General features: G+C 34.7%; 1 protein-coding gene across 2 annotated transcripts in view; it reads left to right on the forward strand.

Annotated features, from left to right (window-relative positions):
- Positions 1–23,130, forward strand: part of NBEA (neurobeachin) — a 458,593-nt gene that overhangs the window by 133,953 nt on the left and 301,510 nt on the right. For both annotated transcript variants that reach the window (XM_063394796.1, XM_063394797.1), the window contains exons 14-25: positions 1,416–1,495; positions 2,153–2,215; positions 2,324–2,421; positions 4,182–4,274; positions 7,953–8,061; positions 10,083–10,164; positions 10,377–10,500; positions 10,829–11,021; positions 11,270–12,292; positions 14,102–14,319; positions 15,794–15,947; positions 22,515–22,538. In XM_063394796.1, coding sequence (XP_063250866.1) covers positions 1,416–1,495; positions 2,153–2,215; positions 2,324–2,421; positions 4,182–4,274; positions 7,953–8,061; positions 10,083–10,164; positions 10,377–10,500; positions 10,829–11,021; positions 11,270–12,292; positions 14,102–14,319; positions 15,794–15,947; positions 22,515–22,538 — 2,261 coding nt within the window. The remainder of the gene's footprint in view (positions 1–1,415; positions 1,496–2,152; positions 2,216–2,323; positions 2,422–4,181; positions 4,275–7,952; positions 8,062–10,082; positions 10,165–10,376; positions 10,501–10,828; positions 11,022–11,269; positions 12,293–14,101; positions 14,320–15,793; positions 15,948–22,514; positions 22,539–23,130) is intronic.

Below are 23,130 nucleotides of genomic sequence, written 5' to 3' on the forward strand. Positions count from 1 at the left end.
TGTCTGTAGGAGGGAAGAGGGTGTACAAAGAAAGAAACTTCTGCGATGCAGTTAGGGAAATTGAATCTGCATTTAAATTAGGGGGGGAAATAGGTAAAGTATATAAAATATAATATTTATGTGTTTATTAGATAAAAGTAGCTTGTTGATAACAAGTACACCATTGCTAAAAATTCATGCAATATTTAATTGCATCTAGTACCAAAAAAAAAAAAAAGAAAATCCAACTGACTTTTGTTTTTACAGTGGAAAACAGATGTTTCATTGTGCCAGTAGAATTATTAATATAATTAGTCTTGTGTCTTTAAAGCCTATCTGATAGAATTTTTTACTACAATACCCTTAGTATTATTACAAAGAGTGGGTGGAGAGATTGGGGTTGAGATTTACTTTCTTTTTTCTGAAGAGTACAGTTTTCCTCTTTCCACTCCTAAACAGGAAAGAAAACTTGAGTATATTAGCCATTCCTTTTGTTCCTCCTAGTGAACAAAATACACCTTCCCTTAAGGTTTTCCCTTGTTGCAAACTTGAATTACTGTGTGTAAAGCAGTGGCTTCACTTCAAAAAGCGTTGCCAAAGACAACTAGAAAATCTTCATTCAAAAGCTGTATTTGTCTGGATTGGAAATAATAATGAGACATTGATTGTTTCTAAACTTTGATCATTGTTTATCAGTGTAAGATTAAATGGCTGATGGAAAAACAATTTAGGCTGCATTTATTTTTACTGTACAAAATTTAAGACTGTCTATGCCATGCATTGTCTGAAAAGCAGGAACTTAAAAGAATTTCCAGTTCAACTTCAATATTTATGGAAAAGGAGAATGGAAAATACAATAGAAACAGTTACAAATTGCTATAGTTGTTCAAGCTCTGACTTTTTCAGATATTTCAGTTTTCATAATGTATTTCATCAAGCACAGTTGTTTAAAGTATTATGGATTACATTTTTTTCCCTGGTTTAAATTGAATGTTTTCTTTAGCTAGTAGTTTCTGTTTGGTTAAATGGCTTTAGTTTCTGCTACCGGTAATGGCTTCCACTAGTATTTTATAAATCCTTTCTTAGCTGGTTTTCATTCAGATGGTATTTAACGTAGTGGTTTAGTCATTCCAAATTGTTTATCACATATTTCTATCTATCAATTACTATCACAGTATTACTATCTTTCATCTTCCTGCTTCTTTAAAAAAATAAGTAAAATATAATATGGATTTCTTTTTTTCCAAATGGAACTTAAATGGTATTGTGTTGAAAAATGGGATGCAGAAAGCTTATAAATTATATCCCTTGCAAATATGAACTTTTATATAAGATTAGAGTACTAAATCTGTTGTAGGAACTGTGATTTCCTTAAGAAGCTGCAGTGATTAGAGAATTAGTTTATTTTTAAAAATGCTATATTTTGTTTTTTCCAGATGGTCCTCGGCCCTCCCAGAAAGAAATCATATCATTAAGGGCGTTTATGCTTCTGTTCTTGAAACAACTTATATTGAAGGTAGAATGGTCTATATACATGTAATAGTGTCTTTCATAGTAGAAAATCAGTAATAACTGTCCATTATTGTCTTTTTCTGTTAAATTTAATGTTCTTACACATCCTTCTAATCAACAGAGAAGCAGTAAATCTATACAAAATTTCTTATTAACCTCACCAAACTCTGCTATGTATATTTTATTAAATGTTTAATATATTTATATGCAATATATAAAATGTTTTATTTAAATTAGTGGTCAAATGAAAAAGATAATTGCAGTTTTTAAGCTAATTATTGCTTTATCCTTCTTGTTGATTTTGTCACTGGTAGAAATGATGTAGAACTCTTTCTCTCTGTTACAGCTGAACACTACTCTGAGGGATAATCTGCCATTTGAGACTAGATTAAAAACTGGTATTTTCTGTTCTGTCTTACAAAGTGGAGGAGTAACAGTAATAGTTTGTAGTATCTGAATGCCCACACTAAAATAATATGACCTAATACTGTTTTGAACTGTCAGTGTGATAAAGAAAAACAGTAGAATGATAGAGAGAATTTATTCTTTTAGGTTCAAATAAAAAAGCTGTAGGATTATTTGACTAGGTCTAAGGTTTGCTTACCCAAACCTGAGGAATGTATTTTCTCTGAATAATGGCCTTTTTTTTTTTTTCCCTTAGGATCGAGGAGTGAAAGAAGATGAACTGCAGAGCATATTAAATTACTTATTAACAATGCATGAGGTACATTTTTGTAATTACCTACTTTTTATTGTAACTAATTGTATCGGCTCTGTGGGAAGCTTGTTGTTGAGGTTAGTTTGTAGAATAACGTTGATGTTTGTCACACAGGATGAAAATATTCACGATGTGCTGCAGCTGCTAGTGGCACTGATGTCCGAACATCCAGCATCCATGATTCCTGCCTTTGACCAGAGAAATGGGATACGGTAAGACACTGAAGTGAGAAAATACCTTAAAAATAGTTCCAGTATCACGACTCTCCAGTTTGCTTCTTTTGCACATAAATATCACTCTTGCTGATCTTTTAAACTTCAATTTCATTAACTTAGGCTTTATTTTTTGACAAAGTGAGTGATTTCAATATGTTTGAGGAAAAAAAATTTCCACTTAAGATTATCATTATGATATTTCAAAATAATTGCATTGTTTTACTTGCTTCTCAATCTCAAATAGAATATGTAATTAACAAGCTGCATCAAATAGCCATATATCGATCTCAGAAAAATTTTAAATATTCTTTCTTTGTATGTTTAACATTCTCTGGGGAAAAGAAGAGGAAGACAAGATATCATGCCCTAGCCTCTCAAGTTTTGTCTGAAAAAAGTGGAATTAATGTGTTTCTCTGTTTGGCAGTAAAATTAATAACTGATAATTCCCAAAGAAGTGTTATGGGGAGATGGAGGGGGAGGGTGTATGCCAAATTTGGTAATATAATTTTTTTAGGGGCTAATGATTTTCATGTTAATAATTTCATATTTATTATGGAATTTTATTTTGTACTGTTCTGAAAAGACTTTTGAAAACTCAAGGGGCTTATAAAAGGGAAAAAATTCCACAGCATCTACTACTTGATAGAATCAAGCTCCATTTTGCCTAAATGCTAAGGTCTTTGTATGAAGATATGTACTTAAAACTGCTTGAATGACAATGCTTGTTGAAGGGAGGACTCATGGTTAGGACTTTGCTTTCTGGCTATAGTTTATATTCAACCAGAATTCTCTTCCTGTCATTTTTTGAAGGGTAAGTCTGATCTGGAAGACTCGAGACATCTTTATGTAACATTTGTGGTACTGATATTAAAAATGTTTGATGGTGCAGTCTTCATGTTTGAAAGTCTGTGCTGTAGAAGTGAGGAGAATGCACAGAATTACAGCATTTAAGTGTTTAAAAAACAAAACAAAGCACCCCAAAGCCTTACATAAAAATTAAGGACTCGTTTGCCTAAGATGTCAGAGAACAAAATCACCAGAGGTCATCTGGTAATAGCAGAAGTAATTTCAAAAGAGCAAGATATTGTCTGAAGAAGGACTCTTGAGTGGAGAAGGAATGACTAGAAGCTGAAGCCAAGCTAATTCTAAAAGGAAACTAAAATATAAATTCAAAAATTTGTTGCAGAACAGTGCAGGGCAAGGGTAATGTCTTCTGTCTCTTGGTGACTTCAGATCAAGGCTGGTTTACTTTCTGAAAGACTGCATAATTTGTATTTAAACCTATCAATTAATTAAATATTTATTAATTAACTTAGTTAATATTTGTGGCACTTTTTTTTTTTTTGTATGCAGGATTTACAAACAGAGGGTATAATGAAAGGAGATTTTTTAAGTAGCATCCAGGTGCTCCAGGATATGACCTTTTGTGTTCCAGTCTGCTTCTCTTGTCCTAAGCTACAGCTGCGCAGACTTTTATTTGATTGTTCCAATACAGAAGTATAGGATAAGATGTTACCTTCTGTTGTAAAACAAACTGTACCAAACTACACCATGTCTGCAACCTCAAGAATTCATAATTGAACTCTTACACTGCAATTGATTCTTTCAGTATATCCTATTTTGTGTAATTTGTTGTTTTTGTTTATTTATTTCCTAATAAATATCCTTGCTCAGTGAAATGCAAGCTATATGCATGATGTTTAGTAATACAATCTATATAGGTGATGTTTGAGCTTGAATTTCTTTTTCTGTTTCAGTGTAATTTACAAGTTATTGGCTTCAAAAAGTGAAAGTATATGGGTGCAAGCTTTGAAGGTCCTTGGATATTTTCTTAAACATTTGGGTCATAAGTAAGTGTCATTTTAAAATTTTTGTAGTCGTGTATTTAGGTTCACAGTTCTGCTTGTCATGATTACTGTATGTTCTTTGTCAGTCTTTAGAAATTGCTTCAAATTATTAGTTTTCCCGATTAATAATTTGTACACTGTTAGCTTAAGAAGTCCGATATTTTTTTTTCTATTTAACTTGCTATTACTATGATGTCTGAAACAATATATTGGTTGTCTTTCAGATATATGATATGCTGAAACTCAAGTCTCAAAACAAGGGAAAAACATTTTCCAGAAATACATCTTATAACTATATATTGCATGTTCAGCTAAAGTTAACAGGAAACATATGCATGTGATCTAAAATTTGCCTCTGGAATTATCAGTGTCATTGCAATAAAGTTTTCAGGGCAGTACTTCTAAAAATAGTTTTAGAAGGATGGGAAAAATGAAATAGAATATTTTATTGACATGGGAATGTTTCAGAAGGAAAAGCAGATACATCAAGTAAGTGGTGTTTAAAAAAGGTGGTAAGGACATATTGCTGTGCAAGAAATACTCACATAGAAAATGTGGCAGCAAGAAATATTCCCATTTTAAAAGATCTGATGTCATGAACTGGGTTTACTTCATCTGATCTTCCATATTAGATTGTCAAGAAAACACTAACAATCATGCAGTGCTAGATAGCCTGCCATTGCTCATTTTTCCCCTCTTACATGTGGTAAGATCCCTGCGGGGATTAGCCCAAAATGGCATTTTAGTGGGAGACTGTGTATTATAAAAATTAACCACATGCTTCACAAGAGCCTTCATCATGTAACCCTCATTTGAAAGGAAGGGAGGTAGGAGTCCAGCCAGCGTGTGGTATTCCTAGAAATGCTTTTCTCAGTAAGATCAATAAAGTATGACTGTGTAATTGAGAGACAGTTAGCTGAGAATATGCTTCTAAATGGGATTTTTCCTCTGGGATCCAGCAAGTCAAATACTGTTCTGGGAATTAATAAAGCAAATTGATAGTCCACTCAAGAATCTCCAAGGACTTTTCAAACATTACTTAGTAAAAGTCATTCACATTGATAGGAGTTGGATTCAGTATGATTCACCAAATGAACGTTTGACTTGTCAGAAGCTTGGTTGTGTACCCAAATAAATACATTTATTTAAAATATTTATCACTTCTCCAGAAAAATCAAGTAGCAACCTATGTCCTGGGTGCACCAGGCACAGCCTCACCAACCGGGCAAAAGAGGGGATTGCTGTGCCCTGGGGTGGCCTCAGCTCCAGTGCTGGGGGCAGCTTTGGGTGCCAGAATTAAATATTCCTGTTAACTTTAGCTGAACATTAAAGTATTGGAGAGTGTCCAAAGGAGGTCAACAAGGATGGTGAAGGGCCTTGAGGGGAAGCTGGATAAAGAGTAGCTGAGGTCACTTGGTCTGTTCATCCTGGAGGAGACTGCAGGGAGAGCTCACTGCATTTACAACTTCTTTGTGAGGGGAAGAGGAGGGGCAGGCACTGATCTCTTCTCTGTGGTGACCAGGGACAGGACCAGAGGGAATGGCCTGAAGCTGTGCCAGGGCAGGTTTAGGTTGGATATTAGAAAAAGGTTCTTCACCCAGAGGGTGGCTGGGCACTGGAACAGGCTCCCCAGGGAAGCTGTCACAGCACCAGCCTGACAGAGATCAAGAAATGTTTGGACACTGCTCTCGGGCACATGGTGTGACTCCTGGGGATGGTGCTGTGCAGGGCCAGGTGTTGGACTCGATGATCCTTGTGGGTCCCTCCTAACTCAGCATATTCTAGGATTCTGTGGTTACAAAAAAAGAAAAGAGAATTTTTCAGAAGCTGAAATTTTAATTGAACATCTTTTTGCAATTATGGAAATATCAGTGTCGTTTCTATTGTTGAGTGAACATCTGTACTTAGGAAAAATTAACTTTATTTTTCATGTAATTGGAGGGATTGAAATCCTCTTGAGTACTGTGTAACTTTCAAAGTTTTTTCACTTTTAGACCTCTGAACATCTGCAAATGTGCATATTTTATGTAGATTTTAGCAAGTAAAAATGCCTTTCCATTTCATGTTTTACAGCTAGTTCTTGTGCCTTTTTGTTCACATACATATGTGTGCATACACATGACTTTATAAAATGAAAGTCAACCCCAAAAATTATAAAGTACTTATATTTCTGTTTCACAGTACAGGAAATGGGCATTGCACCGTAACACACTGAAGCAGAATTGCATAAGGAGATGTTACATGATTTATGAAATCAAAACCATTACAATATTACTAACTAATGCGTAGGTACTAAACTAATTACTGCTGCTGTAGTTCATATTTATATATGCATCACAGATGAAGCTATAGAGTAGAAGTAATTGTTTCTCAGAAATGACCAGTTGTGTACTAGATGAGAGCCTGAATAACTTAATTGATTTTCCTTTGTGATCTCTGAGGAAAAACTACTTTGTCTAAACTAAGCAGCTGACAAAATCCTGGTGTTTTCCTTCTCTGCCATATTTGATTCTTTCTATGCCACCACTTGAAATAATAGTTCATTGTTTACTTTTGGGTTTTACCCACAAATTTAAACCTCCTAATGGATTTCTACTTCAAATACTTGTAGGTTTTCTGATAATTAACTCATGAACTCCCTTCTGTGCATAGAAAAGTACACACTGTTGCAAGTTGTTGCCACTCTCATTTGTGGTACTTTGAAAATTATAAAATAACCTATTAATTTCAAAAGTTTTAGAATGAACCTATATAATTTATGTGCTTTTTTCACTGATAATCATGAAAACAGTTTCTTATTTTTTGAATGCATGAAATTTTTAGAAATATTACCATATCCTTTTAATTTTTTCTGCTGCTTTAATATAGATTATTCTTTATTTTGAAAAATTTTTATTTTATATCCATTATAATAGTAGGTAAATTTAATGATGCAAAGTATGAGAAATACTCTATTTATGATGTTATACCCCATTTTAAAGAGGTGGGTTTTAGGGACAAGGGGAATTCATTATATGAGCTGCTTCTCCACTTTTTAAGGATTTGAGTAGTTTTGGATCCCAGATTTGAAGTACACTTCAATCACATAGAATTTCATAACTTTTCGGGATTTTATTTCTTTTTCATTGCAACGTGTATTATTCCAGGATTGAATTATTTTGGCTTCATGAAAGAATGATTTATAAAGAGGAAAGGTGTTACTGAAAAATCCACATATATATGGATTACTACCGCATGCAGATTGCTTGAGCAATCTGAAGGAAGCTGATCACCCACTGTGGTTGCTTCCAACCTAATCAATTCTGTGATTAGTGTTGGAAAATATGAAGTTGGATTGTCCCATGTTCTTGTGATGTGACAAAAGGTGTGTTCTTCAGTGATAGCATTTTAACCAGTCTGTGTACATCTTGAACTATCTTACCTTGAGTAAGATAGGAGTTGACTTTGAGAATGGTGTGTGATTTATTTTATGCAAAAGCCCACCCTAAATACAACCTTGTTATTCAAGAACCTTTGTATATTTGTACAGTTGCATTTATTGTGGGAAATATCTTAAATATTTATGAAATAACAAGCTTGGGAGCTTTTTAGTACAGTATCAAAACGTTGGGCTTTTGGGTTTTATCTTGCATTTACTTAAAATGCTCATCATGTGCCTAATGCTTTTGCTTTCTCTTGCAGGAGAAAGGTTGAAATCATGCATACTCACAGTCTTTTCACACTTCTTGGAGAAAGGTTGATGCTGCACACAAATACAGTGACCGTTACAACATATAACACACTTTATGAGGTACAAATTCTTAAATGTAAAGATTGTTGTTTCTGCTGTACATAGAGGACTTAAAAATATCTGCTTTATAATATCCTGATTCTCAAGACTTTTGAGAAAATATTGAGAAATGTTGAGAAAGTACTTGTTGGTTCACAATGTATTTTGCCATGTTTTAGATGTTTTTATTAACAATCTCATAATTTTTACATAGGCTCTATAAAACCTCCCACTTCTGATGGAAGAGATCCTGTTACTTAGGATGTTCATAACTTTTCACAAAAAAAAAAAAAAAAAAAAAAAATAAACCACACCAGCTACTGGAGACCTCCATTTGCTCATAGTTCTCCATTGTTTGGAGAGTTTGTTTTCATTGGAATGGAAAGTTCTGAAGTCAGAGATGCCTCTCTTTTGTTTCTTTTTCATGTGTCTCATTTTAAGTTTACAAAACTTTGAAGAGTGCTGTTTTTTTGGTTTTTTTAACTATGCCAAATGATATCTAACAAAGCCACTTTTATGTAGCAGATACTGCTTAAGGTGAATAAGTATGATCCCCTAAAGCATTCAGCTGTTCTACCAGGTTCTTGTAGAAGCTTCGTTTTCGATGAAGAGCAATTTTGTGAAAGCAAAATACTGAGAACATCAAGTTGGTTGAAACCCATGTCATCATGCCTGCACAACACATAAATCTCATGTCCAGTCTTCAATTATTACTAAAATGGTGACTTAGAATAGAATCTTCTGCAATTTCTGAAAATCTTATGAACTAAAAAGATTTTTAGTATTTTTTTAGTCACAACTAGAGTTAATGCTAGATACTCAGGGTCCAGAAAAGAAAAAAGAGACTAGAAGTGTGCTTGGTTTTCAGGGTTCTGAGTCTAGAGTAATGTTGAAAATTATTCTCCAATGATTGTAAAAACCTAAATGTCATCTATTTGCCAGTGGCTTAGATCCAAATTCTTTTTTATTGCAAATTACCTTTTATGGCTTGGCAATTGAGCCTCAGAGTCTAGTTCCTGTATTCATTTTTCTGAGAGCTTCTGTGATTGGTATTCTCAGAAAATGCATATCTCATTGACAAAATCAAAGGTCCTCATGGAGTTCAGCATCCAGAGGCATTTACATTTGAGAAAATAGCCCAGAGGAAAGGAGAAAAAAGGGGTTAAGTGCTGTAATTACAGATTTGCTAACAAGCTGATGCTAAGGAATAGATATTTTCCATATTCTCTCATATAAAGCAGGGGCATACTTGCATTCTATTTTAAACATCAATATGTAAAGACCTATTGTAAGATACTGTGTTTATGACTGACATTAGTTTGATTGTTTTTCTAATGAGAGAGCTAAAGTTCTTCTTTAAAATATGTATTGCTAGTGAATTTACTCTATTTTGAAATGCATTTACTTGAATGTATTTGCTATGAGTTCTCATTGAATTTTTTACTTGTTCTCAAAAATAAAGTTGCATACACACATCCAGTGACAGGTATCCCAGTGTGAAAGGTTTGTGGTGTTGCCTCAATACAGACTAATTAGGTTGTCAGGTACAATTCAAGCAGCAGGAGAATGCTCGGTCTTCCTCATTATGTGAACTCCCAGGATTATTCCTGTGGAATGATGTCTCTGACTCTTACTCTTTACTAGCTGGAGGAAACCAAACCCCGTTTTATTAATTATTTGTTTTGATTTTGGTGAAATGTGTGAGAATAATTGTTGATGTATATTCCTTCTGAAACATATTTTGATCTGTGAATGTGTAACAATATGAGAAATGCAAATGGAATATCTTTAAAATACCATTAGTGTATATTTAGGCAAAGTTTAGCTAATCAGCTATGAACCGTGAAAATCTTTATCCCTCCACAGAGGAATTCCTTTATTCCATTCTTCAAGATTTAAAATATTTAACCTAAAATTTTTAATATGGCATTGTGTGTAGCCATGGTAAATGTTCTTAACAAATTTTAAAATGAACTTTTAAAATGAAATACTGTAGTGTTTGATTAAAAAAATGGTAAAAGAAAGTTAATATTCTGTTTTAGATTTTGACAGAACAAGTATGCACCCAAGTTGTTCATAAACCACATCCAGAGCCAGATTCAACAGTGAAAATTCAGAATCCAAGTAAGGACAATGTATTGTGTTCATTTGATAAATGTGTCACCTAGAGGCTGTGGGGTTTTTTGAAATGATGGTTCAGAAAGTGAGAACAATTCATTCATGTATCTTAGATACCTATGGGTTTCAATCACGTCTTACATTAATGGCTGTCAGCAACTGTTTCTTTTTTTAAACATTGGCAAAGTGCTTTATATAACTAATTTATTCTTTCAAAGTGATTCTTAAGGTGGTGGCAACGCTGTTAAAAAATTCTACACCAAGTGCAGAGCTGATGGAAGTTCGACGTTTGTTCTTATCTGATATGATAAAACTCTTTAGTAATAGCCGTGAAAACAGAAGGTATGTCAATACAAATAGTATTTTCTCCTCACTGATTTCTGGGTAACAGCAGTTTGGTATATTCTATGTGGAGTTTTATACTCTGTAATTAATTAAATATATTTAAAATGAATTTAATACATTTGTAGTAACGTTTCTTAGTTCAGTAACTGATACTGGATTCTCCTCTATAGTATACTTTACTTTTTTTTCATACTGAAGTAATTTTAAGTTTATTCCTAACATTGGATTGATTTTAAGAGATGATGTTCTTCCCATCTTAACCATGGTAATGTTAAAATGAAGAAGCTTTGTTTGGATATATTTTGAACTAATTATTTCACTTTAGATGTTTACTTCAGTGTTCAGTGTGGCAGGACTGGATGTTTTCTCTGGGATACATTAATCCTAAGAACTCAGAAGAACAGAAGATAACAGAGATGGTTTACAACATTTTCCGTATTCTCTTGTACCATGCAATAAAATATGAATGGGGAGGCTGGAGAGTTTGGGTGGATACTCTTTCTATAGCCCATTCCAAGGTAAGAAACAGCCCATAGATGTTTTTTTAAATACTGGTAACCTCCAAAGGCCGTAGCAATAGAGCAATATAAGATGTAAAATGATTTAGTGCCATCTGGTGGCCCTCACTATTCATGGCAAGGGGTGGCTTTTTTTCTTATCAAACACTTTGTAAGCTGTACTTAATATGTTCCTAAAAATCTTACCAGATTTTGGCCTGTTCATCTGGCGTATATTCATCCACATAATCTGTTGTTCTCTTCTTAAGGTCACATATGAAGCTCATAAGGAATATCTAGCAAAAATGTATGAGGAGTATCAAAGGCAAGAGGAAGAAAACATAAAGAAGGGAAAGAAGGGGAATGTGAGCACCATCTCAGGTCTTTCCTCTCAGACAACAGGAGCAAAAGGCGGAATGGAAATTCGAGAGATAGAAGATCTTTCACAAAGTCAAAGCCCGGAAAGTGAGACTGATTACCCTGTCAATACAGATACGAGGGACTTGCTCATGGCTACAAAGGTGTCAGATGATGTGCTTGGAACTGCTGAGAGACCTGGAGGAGGAGGAGTGCATGTGGAAGTTCATGACCTTTTAGTTGATATAAAAGCTGAAAAAGTAGAAGCTACTGAAGTAAAACTCGATGATATGGATTTGTCACCAGAGACATTGGGAACTGGAGAAAATGGTGCTTTAGTAGAAGTGGAATCTCTTCTAGATAATGTATATAGTGCAGCTGTTGAGAAGCTCCAAAACAATGTTCATGGAAGTGTGGGTATTATTAAGAAGAATGAAGAAAAAGATAATGGTCCATTAATAACTCTGGCTGATGAGAAAGATGAACCTTCTACTAACAATACCTCATTTCTCTTTGATAAAATACCTAGTCAGGAGGAGAAACTCCTTCCTGAACTTTCAAGTAATCACATTGCCATTCCAAATGTGCAAGAGACACAGATGCATCTGGGTGTAAATGATGATTTGGGGTTGCTTGCACATATGACAAGTAGTGTAGATATAACTTGTGCTTCAAGTATAATAGAGGACAAAGAGTTCAAGATTCACACCACTTCAGATGGAATGAATAGCATTTCTGAGAGGGAGTTGTCTTCATCATCTAAAGGATTGGAATATGCTGAAATGACTGCCACAACTCTTGAGACAGAGTCTTCTGGTAGCAAAACTGTACCTAATGTTGATGCAGGAAGTATAATATCAGATACAGAAAGATCTGATGATGGTAAGGAGGCAGGGAAGGAGATACGGAAGATCCAGACAACTACCACAACCCAGGTAAATTTCTAGTAGCCATGTATGTGTCTGATGTAATCATTGCTCATTGCTGAGGAGAAGATTAATAGTATGAGATCCGAGAGATATTTGAAGTGTGTTCCTTTAATTATACAAAAAATGTACATCTTCCAGGCCCATTTTCTTTGAAAATGCCATAACATTAAATCTTTCATGACTGCACAGAAAATATATATTGCATATACTACTTAAATTAGTTATTTCCCACTAAAATCAATGATAAACTACAATGAATGTGAGCATTAATGTCCCTTTTAAATAATGTTCTTAAAAAGAATTATCAACTGAACAACCAGCAGAAATTTATCTTCTAATCTCATCTTTGTGTGCTGTGAACTCTAAGCCTGTCCATGGTTAAATATTTTTTCTTAAAATGAAGATTACTGTAATTAAAAAAAAAAAAAGTAGTTATTAAATGAAATATAAATGGAGAATTATTGTTTTTGTGAATAATGAGAAGTTTTGGTTTAGCATGTCTGCAGTGGAGCTGGCAGTTGGAGTTTTGATTGCTGTAGGTGTGGTAACTGCATCACCTTAAGGCCACTGAAAGCACTGAAAATTACTTAAAGACCAGCCACCTAAGTGGAGATACCTAATGTTTCATGCTTGTTTAAGCAGTGGCAATGCACATCAAAGCCAGTTCTTGTAGATACAGTATTATTGGCCAGAGAAAAGCTCCTCTGTTATGTTACAGTTATGATACCATTGTTGCTGCTGGCATGAGGGTTACCTGCAGTTGTACCTGAAGGAGAATGTATTTGACTGGAGTTGCTAAGCTCAAATTCTCTAGAAATAGGTCCACAATCATCTCCCTGCCTTGTCAGAAAGAAATAACTCCCTTTTATTCAATGGACTTTAAGAAAGCAAACAAACTGTGCAGTAGAGATGGGAACTACTGCTTACTTTTAAGAACAGTTAATGCCTTTATTAATAATAGATCAAATATTGAAGAATATCAAATTCACTCTTTCCTATGTTTCTAACTAGAAAATAACAGAAAATACATTTGAAAGCACTATGCAGAAGATTCATGTAAAAAATTAAAATCTTAGATAAGTCTAAGAAAATAAAGAAATTAATCATTTACAGATAACTCTAAGAAAAACATAGGAAATGCAATCAACTGTAATAAGAGTTCCAAGAGGTCAAATTATATAAAGGAAACCTTTCCTGCTGTCATAATACTGGCTTCAGGAGATCAAGATCTAACTAAATAAACATGAAGCTTTTCAGCTCAACTCCAGTGCTATGTCCATTTTTACATTGCTAAGATAATTGTTTTTGCAAAGTTTTCTTTTCTTTTTAAATTGGCAAAATGGGATTTGGGAGAGTAGATGTAATTCTCTAATGTTCCTGCTAAAAAGAGCAGATAAGTAAATTGGTTTTGAAAAATGAGGAGCCGTCCAAAAATACACATTCCTTGAAGCCATCACTATGTAGTTTTTCCATATTTTCAGTCAAATCTTCAAAGAAAATTGTGTTATTTGCCCAAAATATAATTGTTACATATCAATAAAGTCTTGTCACTGACCTTGAATGGACTACATTTGGTCTTTTCTGCTTCAAGTAAATAACTGAGAGTAAAAGCCTGGTGAGTAGCTGAAAAGGGGGCCAGGCACAGCCCCTCAGCACTGATTGATTTGACTTGGAGCAGCTCATTGGAGTATCAATCTCTCCTGTGGTTTGTGGCCGCATTGTTTTATCCCCTCCTTTCTCAGATTGTGTATTGCATTCAAAAACACACTGGATAAAGTTAACATCATTTTTGAACCTCTTGTTGTGTTGATGTAGGCAATACAGGGTCGATCCGTCACTCAGCAAGACCGGGATTTACGGGTTGACCTGGGATTTCGAGGAATGCCAATGACGGAAGAGCAGCGGCGGCAGTTCAGTCCAGGTCCACGCACAACTATGTTTCGTATTCCAGAGTTTAAATGGTCTCCCATGCACCAGCGGCTCCTGACAGACTTGCTTTTTGCACTAGAAACAGATGTACATGTCTGGAGAAGGTGGGTCCCTGTTTCTTCTTTAACTCCTGGTTTGTGTTTCCATCAATAAGGAAAAATTAGGTGTGTTGGAGAGGGGATGTTACTGGGATGGTGGGAAGGAAAAGAGTTGGTGTCAGCTGCAGTGCCTCTCTGTGTCTTCTACCTTCTCTTTTTCCTCCTTCCCAGCCTGGAACAGCTCTATTTCACAGGTAGTAATTCCTGTTTTCTTGAGGAATTGTATAAATCCTGAATACCTGAACAAACTGAGCAGCTCTTCCAGCTTATATTTAGCATTAGAATCTATAGCCCCTGTTCCAGACAGGACAACTTCTGCTAATGGCCATTTTCCTATCTGATCAGTTAAAAGAGTTTCTCTACCTGCAAGGTATATAAATAAAATCACTTTCCTATAACATTTTCCAAGGAAACACTCTATTGACAAATTTTCTTTTGCATGCCAGCTCCTGGTTGGGTTTAGTCTTGGTGACCACATAATATTTTATGACAGCAATGTGATTTCCTAGTGTTTTTGTACATTTTGTACATGTTAACAGAGGTACTCTAACCACAATGTAAGAGAGGCAATTTACTCTAATTTCCACTACAGAATAGTTCATTTTGACAAAACTTGAGCGTAGTCTTACCAGAAGAGCAATTTATATTACATTTAATTTGCAGTTTGGTGAACAGTTCTGTGATACTCACTTGGAAATAGATGATTTTGATGTTTTGCTTTTGGCCAATTATATGGGACAGGGTTTTGTGTTTAGATAATGCTTGAAGGATAAATGTCATATTGTATGTTTTCAGTTGAAGCCTTTAATTTTTGTTTGCTGGCTGCCAACAGATGTCACTTTGAGGAAACACCATACTTATAGACAGAGCATTCCTCAGTATTTTAACACAGAGGTTTTATATTTTTGGAAAATGACTGTTTCATTGGGCAATTGCTCACCAATTAGGAGTTACTGAGATTTCACCTAATCTTGCCAGCATCTGTGGCTTGAAGAGCTATTACTAATGCTAGGTTTATTATCAGTTAACAAAGTTAATATTAAATCAAGTTATGGCCATGTTATCAAGTTTTTTCTTTAAAACAGTAGCAGGTGTTATCATCAGCTGTTATCAAGGGTGCTTCAAATGGCACTGGTGCAGCATGGTGAACTCAATATTAAATAGTTGCTTTCATGCTGCAGAAACAACACCACTGCTTTCAGCAGAACTGCCTGTGAAGTGAAGTACTGGTTGATGGGAATAAAAGGTTAGAAGATGTTCTCAGCCAAGCATTTGAATCCTGTGCAAAAAGAGATAGCAATCAATTTGTTCATTAGACTAGCCTTATTGATATTTTTAGACAATTTACATGCAAAGTTTTGTAGACCAGATTTTTCCTTTTTATCAAAGAAACATTCACAGTATGGTTGCAAAGAATGTGTTTATCTAAAATTTATTTTAATTGTTTGTTTTTAATCCATATTTTCTTCTGTCCTTGCAGTCACTCCACAAAGTCTGTGATGGACTTTGTCAATAGCAATGAAAATATTATTTTTGTACACAACACAATACACCTCATTTCCCAGATGGTAGACAATATTATTATTGCTTGTGGAGGAATTTTACCACTGCTGTCAGCAGCCACATCCCCAACTGTAAGTACAATATTTCCACCTAGTGGTCATATTAGAAATTGTTGTTAATAGTGCAAACAACTATTTTCAGCTGACTCTTCTTTAGGGACTCCTGTCCCCTTTCTGCTAATTCCTTCAAAAATTAAAATTTGTAATCAAACTGTTATACTTTGATATAAATAATTTTTATAACATTTTGCATTTGAAATGCTAATCTTATCAGAGAAGTAGTACTTAGTAAGAATAATATTTAATAGTTATTTAATATTTCATTTGAAGGGATTACCATTAAGAAAATGATTCCTGTAACAAAACAGCTTGCTTTATGATGTCTGCTCATTGATCTTCATAAACCTTTTTTGCATGGCTACTGTCAGTTTGCATGTAAAATGAGACTAGAAGTCATCCCTTCTGTATTCTGTTTACTTCTTCCTTCAGTAGGTCCAGTAGGTCCTTTCACCTTTTTTTTTTCCATCTTGTATTGAAAATGTATTGAAAATAACTGATATTTTTATCCCCTCAAAGTTGTAAGTTGTTAGCAGATTAAAGCTCAGACAGGCAGAGTATCATCACTAAAAAGGGAGAAATACTTTATAAATATTGCATTATTGGCAAGAATAATTCTGTTATTTGAATGGAATGCCTTGTCTGTGCATTTAATATCTGTGACTATTTCTTTCACACTAAATTTCATCTTGAGCATCCTGTAAAAAATTTCTGTAGTTAATATTGGTCTTTGAAAGAAGAGGTAATCAGACCCAGAAAGAACAAAGACTCCTCTGAAATAATGTAGCTAATAGGCACAGGAGACTGCAAATTTAGTTTGCAAAAAAGCTCAATTCTCTTTTTTTAGCCATTCAGCTACTGAGATTACTTTACCTTTTCTTTACTGTTACTTCTAGTTAGAGAGCCCATTTTTGCAGATTTTATTTGAGTGGTATGAATGTATGGGCTGGCAATTTGCTAAACAATAATGTGATTTTCAGACAGGAAATTAATGATAAAATGCTGTCTCTTTACTATTTTCACTGTGTTAACTGGAAAAATATTTGCTATAAGCAAAAGTTAAAGGCTACAATTGTCTGTAGTCACAAGAATAAACATTAGGGTCCTGATTTTGCAATGTCTTCATTGTAAATATTGACAAGTATGAGTGAGTACACACTGAGCCATCTAGAAGCACAAGCTGCACTATCATTCTTTAGAGCAAAGATAAAGATACTGGGGGATATTTTTTTAAAGCAAACATTTTAGACATCATTTGAAAATGATGGTGTTTTTACATCTCTTATTAAAAATATAAAACAGACACAACATTAATTAGACTGCAGTTCCACTGAATGCTCTTTCTGGGTTTTGACTCTTGTCCTGGTTATGACACTGCAGAACCATTCCATGGAATAATAATTTTGACGTTCACTGTTGTCCTCTATTTATTTTGGATTGTGTATGTGTGTCTATATAGCTAGTTACCTGACACAGCTTTAATAATTGTGTGTCATTACTGCCTTGCTCAGTAGCATGATTTTCATGCACTTATACAAAAGACTATATTTTCAAATTTAGGTATTATGCACATGTTTCTCCACTACATGAGGACTCTGTGTGTGTATTACTTGAATGCTTCATTTTACCATCTGTATAGGTCAATAAAACAAAAATAAATTGTGAAATAAAGTAATTCACTTAAAATTTGGTTTTTGGCTTCAAACTGAATGAATCCTACTGTGTCAAATTAAAATAAACAAACAAGGATTAGTCCTGCCCATTCAACTCCATTCTACTTCCTCATTGCCCATCCATAAAGACTAAAGGGAAGGTGGATTTATTCATCACTGTGACAGATATGAAGGGTGCAGCCCATCCTCCCTCCTCAGAGCACATCCTCTCCCTCAGTCTTGTTCTGAATCACAGTTTTGAAGGGAGCGGATGCCCTGCTGGGCATCAGACCACTTGTGAATATCCATCATACGATGAATGAAAAGAAGTTTCATACTGATTCTCGGACTTCTAGTGCTTGTGCATCCTTGAACTGCAGTGGAGAAGCAGATGGATTGCTGGCTCAGAATATATTTATTCTCAGTCTTGAAAGGGCAAAGTAGGCCACTGAAAGCAATCAGTTATAAAAGGCTGTCTCACCCTCCTCCTTCTAGAAGCTGCTAATGGAAGAGAGAAGATGTTTGAAACTGGAAGATTGATATGACATCTCCACTGCATAAAAACACTTACAGCAGGCCTGCTTCTGGCTACTTTCTGCCAGAGTAACTCTTAAAGGGGGAAAGAACCAGTAAGCTTTCTCCTTCACTGATTCAAAGACTCACAGAGTCACAGAATGGCTGAGGCTCGAAAGGAAATGCAGGAGGTCACTTGGTCCAACACCCAAGCTCAAGCAGGGCTATCCACAGCCTGTTGTCCAGAACTCTGTTTAGACAGCTTTTCACTTTCTCTGAGGACAGAGACTCCATCACCTGGCTGAACAATTTGTCAGTGCTCAGTCAGCCTCACCATGGAAGTGTTTCTTGATTTCCATGTGGAACTTACTGTGTTGTACTTAATTACATTAATGAATAACTTTCTATCCACACCATACAGAGTTCAATTATTGTGTTGCACCTCCTGAGTCCCTTCCAGCCCCTACCATTCTGTTTATCTCTGTAGTTCTGTAATTGAAATTGGGCATTGTATTAGAAGTCCTCTCAAGCCGTATGGCACTACTCTTCTGAAAGAGGAGTAAGGAAGAAAGAATAAGGGAAGCTGTTCACAGGCTACATAAGCTGCCTCACTGGGTCAGCCCAATTGCCCGTCTGCTTTAGCATTCTGCCACCAACAGTGACTGCAGCTTACATCAAGATGCAGAAGTCTGAGCAAGCATATTGATTGCTCTACTAACACTCTGTTTCAGCATTTAGGAGTTTAACAACTAGAAAGGGTGTTTGAGCTGTCATATTTAATAACCACTGAGGAATTCATCCTTCTAGACTTTATCTAATCTTTTTTGAAGCTACTTATGCTTTTAGCTTCCATAATATCCTATGGCACTGAGCCTGACAAAGCAATTATATAACCTTCGAAGCACTTCTTGTCTTTCTTTTTCTTAAGCCTGCTTAAGTGCATAAAGTCACTATGTGCTTTACTGTTTATGCTATGAAAAGAGTGGTTAATCATGTCTTTATTCAGCTCCATATCTTTTATGACTTTGTAGGATTGAGTCATATCTCCTGGTGTGCCTGTTTGAATCCACACCGTCTTCCTCTTGTTTAGTCTCTGATCCTCCATATCTCTGTTCTGCAGAGCTTTTCTGGAGTGTCAAAACCTTCACATTTTGTAGATCCTGTAGAATACATATATTCAATTTATCAACAAATGTGAGCTCATTTTTACTTAATTTCTTCCTTCTTCACTTTCATGAATCGTGACACTCTGATATTCCCTCTGATGGTCTTTTGGGGCTCATATTGAAATTTTAAAACACTAGTTCTTACTATTATATACTATACTGTATATACTATATACTGTACTATATACTAAGTATTTCCTCTTAGTATAGTTTATTTGTGGTATAGGTCATGTATTTACATCTGCTTATAAAAAGTTAATTTACTTTTTGGTCTTGAATAATGAAACATGAAAGCAGAAAGACTATAGAGCAGACAGTAAAGGTCATTCCACCCTTTAACTTTGGGATGATTGAAACAGGGTTGGAATTCATGAAGAGATTGGGGTAAATCTCAGTATTCACTTTGAGTAGTCACATGTGGCCTGGATTTCTAGTCAGTGGAGATCTACTCAACAGAAGCAAATGATTCACATATCTCTGGTGTAGACATCTACCAGATCCCTGTAGGGTCCAACTAGAATGATTGTTAACCTGCAGCTCAATCCAGTTTCTTTTTATGAGATAGCTTGTTTTCTAATGGAGAGAGACAGAAGCACACAGTTCCTTTTTCAACTGTCTCACAGTCCTGCCTGTGCACAGTTTCTAGAATTCAGTGAATCAGTCAGAATTGAAGCAAATCTAAGTTCATTCTGGACCACTCATTCTTAAGCAGCCCTAAATTCTGCTGCAAAACTCTCTTCTCAACAATCTGCCATATAGTTGGTCTTACATGTATCCCATTGCCTCTGATTTTTATAAAGCACTTCACCTATTTCTCATTAGTTGAACAGATGAGGAATATCAGATGCTTGAATTAATTAAGTCTATTTGAAGAAAAGAGCCAAGGATAAATTTAGCAAAATGACTTTCAGAATTCTGGAGCAATTGCAGTTTTGCTTTTTTTTTCTTTTGTGCAACAGATTCTGTATTGTGTTCCCTCCCTTGCTAAAAAGTCATGGTACTGACACAGTTTCCTTAAAAAGATTAATATTTGAAAAACCTCCAATTTCAAAAAGACATTTTTCCTTTGCATAGTTCAGATTTGGAGTGAAATGGCAATTCTTCTGGACTGGGTGGAAGATTACTGCATGATTCCTAGCCTGATGTAGAACAGGCAGTCTTAAATATGGAATTCCTTCATTGTGGAACTCTTTTAATAGATATCTGCCTTTTATCTTGTGTGGTTTCCTTTTTTTTCTTTTTGGTCTGGTTTTTATTTATTTCTTTTTTCTTAATCCAGACTAGGATGGTGCGAGTAGAAAACTTTAAGGTTATATGTTTGTGTGGCACACAGGGCAAAGTTTACTGTAATTCACAATAATCTATTCCCACAATTTTTAATATTTCACTCAGTTTCAGTTCTATACTACCTCTATTCCAGGGTCTGTACATGGACTAGTTTCAATTGCTGGTGTTTTTAAAGTGTTGCCAATTGTGTATTATGAAACAATTTGCAAGGCAAGCAAATATTAACAAAAAATATGAGCACTTTTTTTTGGTTTACAATATAATATGGAGTGTCTTCTACTTTTAATTCTGGTGTCTAGTATATTAAATTGGGACTATTAGATAACTGCTACAATTATGGGGAGGTCATAAAATACAAAATACTGATTTCCTTTTATTTTCTCCTTTCTGTTGGAGATGTCTTTGAGGTTTTCTAAAAATAATTGCAACCATAAAGGCGACATTATTAAGATGTTGTGGAAGTGTGAAAAACAGGCCCTGTAAGGGAGAAGTTTTGCAGAAGATGATTTCTGTTAATAGAAGCAGGTTTACAGTTAAAACATTTTGTGTATAAGCTAGCAATTGGAAGTAATCACTGCTTGCTACAAGGACAGCAGCTGTGACAAGGACTTGAGGACATTGAGCAAGGCAAAAGAAATTTGAGGAGTTTAAATATATGTGACAATTTGGAACAAATTTCCAGACCCCTTGCAATCAGTTTGTTTTTCCAATTATGCTAAGAAGTCTATAATTCAGCTTCTTACTTGCAGAATTCAAAATATCAGCTTTCAAATTGTGATCTGAGAGCTGCTGGTGTTACATGAGCTGTCCAAAAAACTCCATTAAACATTTAATGAAGGCCTCATTAGGTCTGTGGATTAAAAGCTGAGGTGTATGACCTATGTATGGTGTTAGCATTATCCTGCTCAGGACTTGTGTGGCTCCACAGGTGCTGTGTGCTCTACAACAATTCTGAGAATCAAAAGTGGTAAAACTGATATGAAAATTGTCAGCTAGTAATTTAGAGATAATAGCCACAGGTTAATTCTCCAGTTGTATGCAGCTACCAGAAGATGAAGACACATTTAAAAATTGGTTGAGCGTGGTGTTTTCTGCCCCAAGAGGGAAGAAAACAGTTCATTTCAGCTTGGTTTCCTTTTTGTTAGACTAGGTTTTTCCACTGCCTAAATTATAGCAATGATAACTGACATACTCTGAAATTTCTTTCTATTTTTAAAACAGAACCAGTGAAAAGTTAAGAGTTAGTTCCTAGCCCACTGTGATAATAAAGTGGTTCTACCTAAAACTAAACAATTAAAAGCTAACAAACATATTTAATTGTGAACAATGAAATTTGAATTTGACAACTCAGTCTGAGTGTCTTAGTAAATTGTGATTTTTTTTTTTTCCCCTGTGGTTTAAAAACATTGTCATATCTAGTTTGATATTGGTTTAGGTTGAAGAATTCACACCCAAATGTAATGTTATAATGACCTATCTTGTAGTGTATCCATTGGAAGAGCATTATGCATGAGGTTGCTTGATGTAATTCATATTTGTTTTTTCAAAGCATTTTAAACATGTTTGCCTGCTCATAAAAGGATTAACTACTTTATTACATTTAGTTGAATGGCTTGTTGTAAAATTCTCATATCTATATAATTAGTTAAAACATTAATTTGTTTTGCATTGCTTCAAAAAATTATTTTATGTACTACATAAAATATGTATGTCGCTTTGGAAGAATCAGTGTTTACATAAACTCTATAATAGTACAAGATTTAAAGTTTTCCTTGTGCATAGCTATCTTTAACAAGTCTTTATTTTCAAATGCTCATGCTTTGCTGTTTTAAATATAAATTAAACAAATGTATACTAAGATACTAATTTGTTTCAATTTACCTTGTATTTTTAGTTAACTTAAATAATTTTCTTTTTCTTTTATTGTTGTGATCTGTTGTCTGTTTTGTCTGTTGCATGTCCAGGGTTCTAAGGTTAGTATTTCTGCTGTAAGTTTCAGTTTTTTGTATTTTCAAAAATACCTTATTTTTGATCATTTGATATTTTGGCTTTTTTTGCTATTGTTATTCTTCCTATTATTTTCCTATATTATACGGTGGGATGTCTAGGAGTATATTAGATGTAGTAATTAACTTTTCCTACCATATTTCCCTTAATAACCTAATGCATTGTCAATTATGGTGTTTGCTGTTAGCTCCTGGACTGAATGTAGTCAGGGCTGTGAGCTCATTTAAGTTATAAATGCAGTTGTCAGTAGAGAAACTCTTTATGTTATGAACGTGTTCATTGTATGGGAGGCTTTGCACTGCTCTTAAATTACACCGAGTAGTTAGGGGATGGTGACCAGTCCACTTTTCAATGAGTTTGAGAGACAACAGTATATAGAATATTGGTGATGCTAGAAGGCAGCTTGATCAATAATGGAATATATTTTAGACACTATGACAATACCAGTGTGCTGTATTTAACAGGTAGAAGTGATGGTAAGTTTGGTGTAAAAAACTGTCAGTCATTTTAAATTTACTACATAACTTGCAAAAAATGAAAAAGCAATAGATATTCTGAAAGGTTTAAGACTAT

This window comes from Prinia subflava, chromosome 3 (assembly GCF_021018805.1).
Source record: "Prinia subflava isolate CZ2003 ecotype Zambia chromosome 3, Cam_Psub_1.2, whole genome shotgun sequence".
NCBI classification, from domain to species: Eukaryota; Metazoa; Chordata; class Aves; order Passeriformes; family Cisticolidae; genus Prinia; species Prinia subflava.